Source organism: Octodon degus, unplaced genomic scaffold, assembly GCF_000260255.1.
Source record: "Octodon degus isolate 3935 unplaced genomic scaffold, OctDeg1.0 scaffold00056, whole genome shotgun sequence".
Classification (NCBI taxonomy): domain Eukaryota; kingdom Metazoa; phylum Chordata; class Mammalia; order Rodentia; family Octodontidae; genus Octodon; species Octodon degus.
This window is the reverse complement of record NW_004524632.1, coordinates 6,844,506-6,856,411: the sequence shown is the minus strand read 5'-3', so window position 1 is coordinate 6,856,411 and position 11,906 is coordinate 6,844,506. Positions and strand designations below refer to the sequence as shown.

Here is an 11,906-nt window from a genome sequence, read left to right as displayed (position 1 = left end):
ATTCACTATTACAAGAAACATGGTAAGGGAGATGGCTCAGTAGAATAAATGCTTGCCTGGCAAGCACAAGGGCCTGAGTTCAATCCCCGGTTCCGCAAAACAAAAAACAAAAAAAAGAAAAAGAAAAGAAAAGAAAAAAGAAATGCAGTAAGGGTGACAGAAACAAATGGGTGCTGCTTCTCCACTGTAGTTGTTTAAACAATCTTCCATCTTCTTGCTGGGCCAGCCCACTCGGACTAGGCCTTAGGTCTTCAGCACAGTCGGTGTCAATTGTTTTCCTAGGTCTCTGTGCTGGGCCCCATGACTCATATTGCCATTTACAACCCTCCTTATCCCTCCTGGTGCTCGTACATCATGGACTCCACCCGTGGACCTGGTCGCAACTGTTTCCGTCTTCTTTAGTGTCTTTGTTGGTGGCACCTGGCACAAGTGTCCAGCTCCCGTGGGCCTGAGGCTGAACAGCCAGGGAGTTTCAGCCTATCCCTGGGTTACAGGGTCTCACTACACAGATCAGACTGGTAGTGATCTTCCTGTTTTCAGCCTCCCAAGCACTGGGATTACAGATGGATGCCACCACACCCAGCCTCAATCACTGTTGGGGATCGAAACCGGGTCCCCACACCTGTCTAAGCAGGCACTTTAGTTCACTGAGCTATCTGGTCAGCCCTAGCTTTATCTTATTGAAACCTCCTTTTCAATGGCTCAGACCCTGGATGGCCGCAATTAGTGATGGGAGAGAGAAGCAGCGCTTTTAGGAGGCCTCATTCCCACAAGCCTGGCAAGACTATGATCAAGATAAAAGTGGAGGAGGATGAGGCAGGAGGATCTTTGCAAGGTTGAGACCAGTCTGGGCTGCAAAGGGAGCTCAAGCCCAGCCTGAACTGCACCGTGAGACCCTGTCTCAAAAAGATGGGGGGAAAAAAAGATAAGGGCAAAAACACTGGCTCCAAATCTTTCCCCTGGAGCCTTCAGAACTGTGTGGAGAGAGGGTGGGGAAGCAGAGGGAGGTGTGACTCTTGAAGGCTGCACGTGTCTGTCTGTCTGTCTGTCCATGCTAACCAGGGCCTCCTACCACTCTGGTGGCCTGACTTACTGAAAGGTTAGGGACACCAGGAATCCTTGCAAACCAATGTGTCTCACAGCTTCGCGCCTGGGCTGAATCTAACTTCTCCATTTCAGTACCTTGGCTAACTAAGGTCTCAGGAGTGCTGTGGGTCAAGAGTTCCACACACCCCTCATACCCCTTTTGTTTTGTTTTATTGTGATGGGATCTTGCTACATAGTTTAGGTTGTTCTCAAAATTACAGTGATCTTCCTGCCTCAGCCCTGTGTGCTAGGATTACAGGCCTGTGACACCACACCTGACTTCCCCAGTGACAACGTTTTTTTTTTTTTTTTAAATTTATTTTTGTGTGTGTGTGGCCAGCTCAGCCCACCAGGGGGCGGGGCGGGCTGGCATGTGGTGCTAGGGGATTGAACTGTGGTCCCTGTGCTTTGCTAAGCTTGTTAGAAGTAGGTGCTTTAGACCACTGAGCCATCTCACCAGCCCCGACGTTCTTGAGGCCAGAACTCCATTCTATTAGAATTCACAAGGCAATGGTCCGGTCAAATAGCTCAGTGGATTAAAGTGCCTGCAAGCAGGCGCAGGGGCCGGGGTTCGATTCCTGCCCCCGGGGCATGCTGAGACAGCAGCTGAGACTGGGTGTGGTGGTGTGCACTTGTAATCCTAGCTCTTGGGAGGCTGTAAACAGGCAGATCACTATGGGTCTGATCTAGTAGGCCCTGAACACCCTGTAGACCCTTCCCTAAAATACAAAAAAAAAAAAAAAAAGAAAAGAAAAAGAATCCACAAGGCAGTGCCAGGGACCACCTTCCCGCCTCCCCTTCTCACTCTCCCTGTCCAGGTGTTGAGCATGGCAGTTTATTTTATTAACGTACACAAGACACAGGAATACCGCTTCTGCAGGTTGCTGGAAGACACATGTGCAGGTGGGGTCCCTCTGCATGTCTTCTGTCTATTTGAGAGAGACAGAGGTAGGCCAGAAAGGGAGGCGGCGGGGGGCTGTTTGGGTGCTGAGGCCACAGGTCTTCAGGCTGCTGAGCGGGGGAGAGGTTTGGAACTGATGAACTGTCTGTCCTGGGGGCCCAGCACCCGGCCGGTGCTTTAGCGATGAAAAGAGCAGCAGCCCAGGCTGTCAGCAGGCTGAGGGCTTTGGACAGCGCCCCCTATGGGGCTGCGGCTGGAAGAGCATCCGGGATAACTGCGCTGAGGCTTAGGTGGCTGGGACGTGTGTGAGGCATGCCCGGTCCAGCAGCACCGTGGTCAAACTGGGAGACTGTTGGCTTCTGGGATGCTACCGAGAGCTGTCCATCAGACCCGGGTTTCTAAGGGAGCAAATGAAACTTTCAGTTGATTCTGTAGACACTGCAGACGCTGTGAGAAAAGATAAACCACTTCCTTGCAGAGGTAGGAAAGGAAGAATGAGGACAGAGATCCAATCTGATACTGGGGGAAATTAATATGTATGTATATAAATAGCCACCAGGATGTTAATGAGCCAACAAATTCATTATTACCATTCCTACCTGGGGACCTGGAGGTACCTAGGTAACTCCACAGCCACTAGAAACTCATTTTGTCTCCACCATATTCAGCTCCCTGAAGTCTGACCGCTCAACATCTTACATGCAGGCCACAGTCGGCGGGGTGCAGACAGTACGGTGGGAGTAGCTGCAAAGCTGTGCCCTGGACAAGCTACTTAATAGCCTAATAACACCCAAGGACTAAGGAAATGATCATCACTCATCATCAAAGCCATCACGTCACCCAGGCTTAAGCATCCTTCAAATCTTACCAAAGATAGGCAGGCCCAGAGACTGGGGCTCGAGCCCCTGCACCACACACTGCACTGACTCCACCCCTAGGTGCACTGAGCCAGCCACCAAGACCAGGTGTGGTGGCACACACCTGTAATCCCAGCGCTGGGGCAGCTGAGACAGGAGGACCACTATGAGTCCCAGCTGCGGAGTGAGACCCTGTACCAAATACATAAAAAAGAAATCTTACCTAAGAACTAATTTAGCCCCCACAATTCAACTGCTGCTGACCTGTACCCCAGACTCACTGATTCATCCTCCATACAAGTGCACCCAGAGGGAGGAAAATGAGATTGATTTTAGGGACTTCAGCAGACAAATGGAGGGACTGGTTGGAAATCTGGCCAGTGGGTCAGGGCAGGCTCTGAGTTCCTGGCAGAGTAGAAAAGAGCAAGAAACACTGAGACCGTTTGTCCTGATCTGTCACCTTTCTAGGAAGAGGAAGTCATTTAATGGCCTCAGACCTTCACTTTCATTTGCAAACTGGGGATCAGCTCATCACGGCCGCCTCACTGACCTCATCGTATGGACTGAGGATTCTATGAGACGCGCTATGCATCATGGGATGGTCTAGATCGAGAATGTTCTTCAGATGCCTCAGGCATCCAGAGGTGGAGGTTTTGGAAGGTGACTGGGCTTGGGGGGGTGACTCTACTCATCTGTGGATTCAGCCATTGAGGCACTTCACTGATAAAAGTGCTGTTAGGAGGTGGGGCCTGGCCAGAAGAGGGGGTTCCTGGTGGTGTGGTCTGCAAGGGTGACTTCTGCTGCCCTGCTCCTCCTGGCCCTCCCTGCTTCCTATCACCATGAGGTGAGCAGCATCCTCCGCCAGGCCCTTCCACCACATGATTTCTGTCTCGGCGCCATGGACTGCACCCTCTGGAACCAGGAGCCAAAATGAACCTCTCCTCCTGCAGGTTGCAGGTGTCAGGTATTTTGTCCGAGGATAGGGAAGTGACTAATACAGCACAGTATGTAATCTTCGATGTGTGTAAGAAAAAAGAAAAGGAGAGACAGAGACGAGAGAGAGAGAGAGAGAGAGAGAGAGAGAGAGAGAGAGAGAATTCTGGTTCAACAAACGCCTGGAGCCCTGCAGAGTGCGTCCTGCTGTCCATACTTATTCTTCTGTGACACAGGATCCGAGGGACCCTGCTTGGCATTGCCCATCTCTGCTACCAGAGCGTAATCACTTCAGGCATGGGCCACCAATGACACTCAAAACTTTAGCTCAAGAGTAATATGAGGCTGGGCATGGTTGCGCATGCCTGTAGCCCCAGCACTCAGGAGGTTGAAGTGGGAGAATCGTTGCAAGTTTGAGTCCAACCTGGGCTACAAAGTAAATTCAAGGCCAGCCTGAATTGCACAGTGAGACCCTATCTCAAAAAGACCAAAATAAATAAATAAACAAATAAAATAAAAACCATAAATGCAGGACCTGCTGCTTCAGAATGTATGCAGTAGGCCTCGGAATATACATTTGACCCTCCAGACTACAGACTGAGCCCAGGGCTTCCCAACTGAGCTACATTGCTGGCCTTTTATTTATCTACTTTATTTTTATAATTTTGAGACAGGGTCTTGTTAAGTTGTTACATTGCCCGGCTAGGATGAACCTTGCCACCCTCCTGCCTCTGCCTCCCAGAGTGCTGGCCCCTGTTCATTTTCAGTGGCAGGAGCGAGGGAAATGACTCAACGGTAAGCCTTCTTCTATGGCAGCCATGTGACACCACCCATCTCCCCCACGCCACACTACATCACTATGTTGTAGGGTCCTTGTGGGGTTTTATATTTAAACCATTTTTCTCAGTCCTTGTTTGTTTGGATTTTTCTGTTTTTTGAGATAGGGTCTCACTATGCAGTTTAGGCTGACCTTGAACTCACTATGTAGCCCAAGCTAGGTTTGAACTCTTTTTGTTGTTGTTGTTGTTGTTGTATTTTTTAGGGAAGGGTCTACAGGGTGTTCAGGGTCTCACTACTAGATCAGACTGGTAGTGATCCACCTGTTCACAGCCTCCCAAGAGCTGGGATTACAGGCACACACCACCATGCCCAGTCTCAATCACTGTCTCAGCACGCCCCGGGGACGGGCCGGCATAGCAGGCCTGGGGATTAAACCCCAGGTCCCTGCAAACAGGTGATTTAATCCACTGAGTTATTTGGCTGGCCCTGTCACCACCAGTCCAATCTAGTAGTGAGACCCTGAACAACCTGTAGACCCTTCCTTAAAATATTAAAAAAAATTAAATTATGTATTTGGTACAGGGTCTTACGACAAAGCTTGGACTCAGAGTGATTGTCCTGTTTTCAGCCCCACAGAGCTAGGATTACAGGCATGCACACCATACCCAGACTCGGTGGCCAGCTCAGCACGCTCGAGGGGTGAGGCCGGGAAGGCATGGGGTGCTGGGGATCCAACCCCAGTCCCCGCGTTTGCCTAAGCAGGCGCTTGGTCCATTGAGGTATCTTGCCAGCCCTTTTTTTTTAAACTTAAGAAAATGTATTTATTTATTTACTTGGTACAGGGTCTCACTATGGAACCCAAACTCATAGTGCTCTTCCTGTCTCAGTTTTCTCAGTGTTGGGATTACAGATGTGCACCACCAGGCATGGTCTCCATGGCTGGCAGGGTGTGACTAGGGTTCCGGTGCCAGCATGGCGTGCTACAGTACTGGGAATTAAAGCCAGATTCTTGTACTTGCCAGGCAGGCACTCAGACCGCCAAGCTATCTCCCCAGCCCTGGGTTCAAACTCTTTTTTATTTTTTATTTTTTAAATTTTATTTATTTATTTGTGTGACCAACTCAGCCCACCAGGGGGCGGGGCTGGCTGGCATGTGGTGCTGGGGATTGAACCGTGGTCCCTGTGCTTTGCTTAGCTTGTTCTAAGTAGGTACTTTAGACCACTGAGCCATCTCACCAGCCCATATTTAAAGCCTCTTTTTTTTTTTTTCCGGAACCGGGGATTGAACTCAGGCCCTTGTGCTTGCCAGGGAAGCACTTATTCCACTGAGCCATCTCCCTGGTCCCTAGGGTTCAAACTCTTGACCCTCCTGCCTTAGCCTCTCAAGTGCTGGGATTACGGGCGTGTAGCCGGAGGGAGGCCTCAGTCACCTACTCACCTGAGGGCCTTTGTCAGTCCATCCGCCTCTTGCATACTCAGCACTCCAGAGACACTGACTCTGATACCTGTCACCCACAAACACGCCAAGGGTCACTTACCTAGTTCCCCTCACATCCTTTGTGGCCAGAGACCAGGCAGTGGCTCTAGGCGTCCCGATCCTGCACACACAGGTGCTTCACGAGCCCTGCCTGGCTTCTGCCCGGCCGCCGGTCCAGATGGGCTGGGGTGGCAACCACCAGGAGATCCTTGAGGGACACGCTGTGGCTCTGGGGCCTCTCCAGGAGGAGCAGGGGGGACCCATTCGGCTGCCTCTTCTCGGCGGAGCTGCAGGTGCCAGAGCAGCCCTCTCTGGGCAGACAGGGGCTTCCTGGAAGGTAAAAGACGATGGTGGCATCGGTCTGTGCGCAACTGCCTGGCCAGGGCCATGAAACCGAGCTGTAGGGCCGGGGAGAAAGCACCTGCCTGGCCAGTGCAAGGTCCTGAGTTTGATCCCTGGTACCGCAACAAACGAACAAGCAAAAAAACAGAAACAAAATAAAACATAACAAAAATAAACCGGGCTGTAGCTCTTGGAAGGAGACTCAGGCATTCTCTTTTCTCCAACATTTTCTTCCCTTTTCTTTCTTTTTTTTTTTTTTGGCAGAACTAGGGATTGAACTCAGGTCCTTGTGCTTGCTAGGCAAGTACTTACCCCACTGAGTTATCTCCCCAGCCCCACCCCCAACATTTTCTCTTCCCAGTACTTAGAAGCCCGGATGTGTTAACAGGGCTCTGCCTGCTATTAGAGCTCTTCTGTCCTCCTGGGCAGACTAGAGATGCCCTCACCTAAGCATGGGCTACGCTCTTTCTTTTTTTGCGGCACTGGGGATTGAACTCAGACCCCTGCACTTGGCAGCAAAGTGCTTATCCTACTGAGCCATCACCCTGGCCCCTGAGCATGGGCTACAGACATCTGCTCTGCATGCCCCCCGCCATTGCCACCACCCCCATCAGAGCCCTGGGTCAGCCCGACCTGCAACTGCTCACACCAGGAGCCCAAGGAAATCTTTTCTCTTCATAAGCTAACAACCTCAGGTGCATTGTCACAGTCACGGGATGCTGACGCACACACCTGGGCTCTTGCCACTCCCTGGCACATGTGGGCACTTGTGTGGCTGGGCACTCAGCAGCAGCCGTGAGTTGTAGTGAGCCGGGAACAGGGCCAATCTCCTCTTCAGCTGAATATTGGTCAGCAGCTCTGACACCAAGCGCTCTTCCTGTGTGTTGTTCTTCAACCGGCTCCAGCTGGGAGTCAAATTCTGTATAAAGAGCTGGGACACCGGGGGTGTGGAAGGCTGTGCCATCTTCTCCTTGGTGAGCTGCTGGGGGGTCCGCTGCTGCTGCTTGCACTGAAAGGAGACGACTCTGACCACTGCTGGGCTGCTGTGTTTGGACGTGGTGTGCGGGGCTGGGTGCGGCAGGACCTCTGCAGAGGCTGAGACCGAAGCTGTGGACTCTGGGGAAATTTCTCCCGAGGTCAAGGGCTGAAAGAGAAGAAAGGCTGCAAGGAGACCAGGGAGGCCACAGGCTTCTTCCTGTGCTCCTCTAGGGTGAAATAAACAGAAACTCTGAAAATGGTCAATTAAAAGAGCTGGGCCCCGGGCCAGGGATATAGCTCCGTGGCACCAGCGCCTGCCTGGCAAGCGCAAGGTCTTGTGCTTCAGGAGTTCAACTCCTGGTAACCAAAAAAAAAAAAAAAAAAGAAAAGAAAGAAAACAGTGAGCTGGGGTAATAGCACTGATAAAGGTTTAGTTTAGAAGAGTTTCCGAGCCATGAATTGGTCAAAAATCAGGGCAAAAGATAAGACAGTCGGGGAAGCTACAGCCTCGTCTAGGAAAACAACAAGAACGTACGTGTGTGAGTGTGCTGGAGACAGGGTCTCACTGTGTAGCTCAGCTGGCCCTGAACTCATTACGTAGTGGCTGGCCTCATATTCAAATTGGTATTACAGATCTTGCGCACCACACCCAGCTATAAAGGTCTTTAAACGTATAAGAGATAGACTGGGAAGCAGAGAAGTCAGTGTTTTTTATACTATCCAACTGGGAAAGATTAGAAAGCTGGGTAATGTGGTGGTGGTGGGTGACGGCACCTTCTACCTCGACTACCTCGAGGACGTAGAAGGTGCAGCCATTCTAAGCCATCTAGAAATAACTGGGGAAATAAAGTTCTAAGTGCCCTGCGAGCCGGCAACTCTGCGGGAGATAAATATCTCTAGACATACAAATATAATTAGCTCCTTAAAAATTATGTATTCCTGCCAGGTGTGGCGGCACATGCCTACAATCCCAGCACTCAGGAGGCTGAGGCAGGAGGATCACTGTGAGTTTGAGGCCAGCCTGTGAGCTCCAGGCCAGGCTGAACTGCATAGTGAGATCCTGTCTCAGAAAAAAAAAAAAAAAAAAAAAAAAAAAAGACCCAAAATGTATGCCATTATGCAGCAGAGCAGCATTATTCACCAAAAGGAAGAAATAATCTAAATTTCCAACAGCAAATAAATGAGTAAGTGGGCCAGCAACATCACTGAGCAGCCTAAACGCCTTCTTAGGCAAGTGCAGGCACCGGATCTGATGCCCAGCACACATGCCGACCCAGCCACAGCCCCAGGCCCGCTGAGCCGGCCGGCCAGAGACCAGGCACGGTGGCGCACGCCTGTAATCCCAGCACTGAGGAGGCTGAAAACAGGAGGATCACTAGAGTCCGAGCTGTGCAGTGTGACCCTGTACCAAATGCATAAAAAAATATATAAATAAGCAAGCAAAATAAAATACAGGCATAGAATAAGATTTTATTCAGCCTCTTAAAGAAAAGAGATTGTGGGGACCGGGAGATGGCTCAGTGGAATAGCAAGCGCAAGGGTCTGAATTCACTCCCTGGTTCCGCCAGAGAGAGAGAGAGAGAGAGAGAGAGAGAGAGAGAGAGAGAGAGAGAGAGAGAGAGATTGAGATTCTGAGATATATTCCCCCATGAATAGAGCTTGAAAACTTCACGCTAAGAGAAGGGTCCAGACACAGAAGTGCCCATCTTGCCTGATCCCACCTCTACGAGGCAGTGGAGGAGTCACGCTGAGAGGCAGGCAGCAGAACAGAAGCTCCAGGGGCCAGGAGGGGGGACGACGGGGGCTGTGCTAATGGGCACGGACTGCGTCTGGGGTAGTGAAAACGCTCGGGAATGTCGAGTGGCAGTTGCATAATTTTATGGCTATCCTTCATGTCATCAAATGGTTAAAATGGTAGCTTCTGTTATGTACACTTTATCACAATTAAAAAACTTCCAAACTGAGTGTGTGTGTGTGTGTGTGTGTGTGTGTGTGTGTGTGTGTGTGCACCTGCAATCCCAGCACTCAGGAAGCTGAGGCAGGAAGATTGCCAGGAGTTCGAGGCTGGCGTGGGCCACACAGTGAGCACAAGGCTGCTGTAACTGCATAGGAAGACCCTGTCTGCAGGGCTGGTGAGATAGCTCAGTGGTCTAAAGCACCTACTTGGAACAAGCTTAGCAAAGCACAGGGACCACGGTTCAATCCCCCAGCACCACATGCCAGCCCGCCCCGCCCCCTGGTGGGCTGAGCTGGACACACACACACACACACACACACACACAAAATTTTTTAAAAAAGACCCTGTCTGCAAACAACAAAACAAAAAAAAAGAAATACAGAGGACTGTTCATTGCTGTGTTGCTTCTAGCAGGGCGTAAGTGACCTGCATATCTGAGCTTAGGAAAACTGGCAGGGTGAAAGGGTGGTTGGAGCGTGTGGTAGCACAAATCTATAATCCCAGTACTCAGGAGGCTGAGGCGGGAGGCTCATTGTTAGTTCAAGACCAGCTTGGGTTACAAAGTGAGCTCAAGGCCAGCCTGAACTGCATAGCAAGAGCCTGCCTCAAAAAGACTGAAAAAAAAAAGAAGGAAAGAGAAAAGAAAATTTAAAGTGCTTCAAATTTATTCTTGGAAGAAAGACAAATGTACTTGATGGAATCTTGCAGTTTTGTAGCCATTTGTCCGAAGACACCCCCGATCCACATGGCTTGAGCAACACAGAGCCACAGTCTTACGGGCTAGAAGTGTAAAAACCAAGGCATGCGTAATCATGGGTAAATTACGGAGAGCTGAAATCTTTCTTTGTAGGACGAGTCCGGGGATTGAACCCAGGGCCTTTGTGTTGAGCTACAAAAGGGATGCAGCTCTCCATAGGAATGGGGCTGCCAGGGGCCCGGGCTCCCTGGAGGCAGCTGAACCCCAAATGGCCTGTGACCTGACACCTGAGCCATCTCCCACCTACTCTGTTTTGGCTGATTACTGTATCGATGCTCACTTAAATGAATTCTATTCCAAAAGCTACAACTCTTGTTGCATAGGTCTTGCTTTATCTTGGTCTTAACCATCCAGCAGAAAAGTATAAAAACAAAGTATAAGAAATAAAGCCATGCTATTATGTTGAGCTGTAGGGGACTCAGGTCAACAATTTCTGACATTGCCAGTGAAGCCAAAGACCCAATACTATTATGGACCACTGGACTCTTTTAGAATATTTTTTTAAATTTATTTATTTATGTGTGTGTGTGTGTGTGTGTGTGTGTGTGTGTGTGTATGGCCCACTCAGCCCACCAGCGGGTGGGGCTGGCTGGCATGTGGTGCTGGGGGATTGAACCGCGGTCCCTGTGTTTTGCTAAGCTTGTTCTAAGTAGGTGCTTTAGACCACTGAGCCATCTCACCAGCCCCTCTTTTAGAATATTTTGCTGAGTTAACACATATTCAAATAACGGAACTAAACAAAAAAGGGGATACAGATGAATGTCCATTTTGTATCTGTGTATTCAAAATAGTTAGGACAGATATATAGTTACATTTTTTTAATGAATAGAGGGATTTGTTCTAACAGTGTTTGTAAATAGGATATCATGTCTGCATCTTGTACAGCAAATAACCAGTAGGAAGAGAGTATGCAATGTGTTAATTATTGGAACTGCCCTACCAATTCGATTTGAAACTGTCTCATTGCTATTTGTTTCTCAATAAAATTATGGAAAAAAATAAATGAATTCTATGCCTGGAATGCTATAAACATAAGAATTGGAACTATACGTAATCATTACTTTTTAATCTTACAACAAAAGTGCAAGCTCTTCAACAATTAAAAAACAAGAAATTGAGACTGGGCGTGGTGGCGTGCGCCTGTAATCCGAGCTCTTGGGAGGCTGTAAACAGGCGGATCACTACGAGTCCGATCTAGTAGTGAGACCCTGAACACCCTGTAGACCCTTCCCTAATAAAATACAGAAATAAAATAAAATAAAATAACAAGAAATTGACTCTGAGGTGACACACATGTCGGTCCACTGCTTACAAAGACTTAAAGGCAGGCAGTGCTGCGGCCAGGCACGGCAGCGCACGCCCGAGACCATCCCGGGACTCAGAAGGCTGAGGCAGGAGAATCGCTGTGAGCCTCAGGTCAGCCTGGGCTACATGAGTAAGTTCAAGACCAGCCTGAACTCCACAGCGAGACCCTGCTGTGGTTGGGGGGAAGCAGGGACTGTAAGCACGGTCAAAGAATTAAAGGAATGTATACATGAGGCTTGTAAATTGAAGCAGAGAAACCAAAATTATGAAAAAGAATTTATATAGGGCTCAAAAGTACAACTGAGAGGAAGAACTCACCAGACGGGTTCAGTAGCAGACAAAAGACTTGGTGAGTCTGAAGACAGAACAATAAAGATCACCCCTCTCGAAAAACAAAAGAAGGACAAGACAGAAGAAAAATGAACAGAACCAAAGCCATCTGCGACATAATGCCATGTGATTTAACACACATGTTCTTTTTTTTTTTTTAATTTATTTATTTGTGTGTGTGTGTGTGTGTGTGTGTGTGTGTG

The 11,906-nt window shown here is 49.3% G+C and overlaps 1 protein-coding gene across 1 annotated transcript in view; it reads right to left on the bottom strand.

The window, feature by feature from the left end:
* Positions 1-6,095: 6,095 nt before the first annotated feature.
* Positions 6,096-11,906, bottom strand: part of Ttll6 (tubulin tyrosine ligase like 6) — a 28,469-nt gene continuing 22,658 nt past the window's right edge. Inside the window, 2 exon segments of the mRNA XM_023718124.1 lie at positions 6,096-6,364; positions 7,109-7,520. Of these exon segments, the coding sequence (XP_023573892.1) occupies positions 6,096-6,364; positions 7,109-7,520 (681 nt within the window).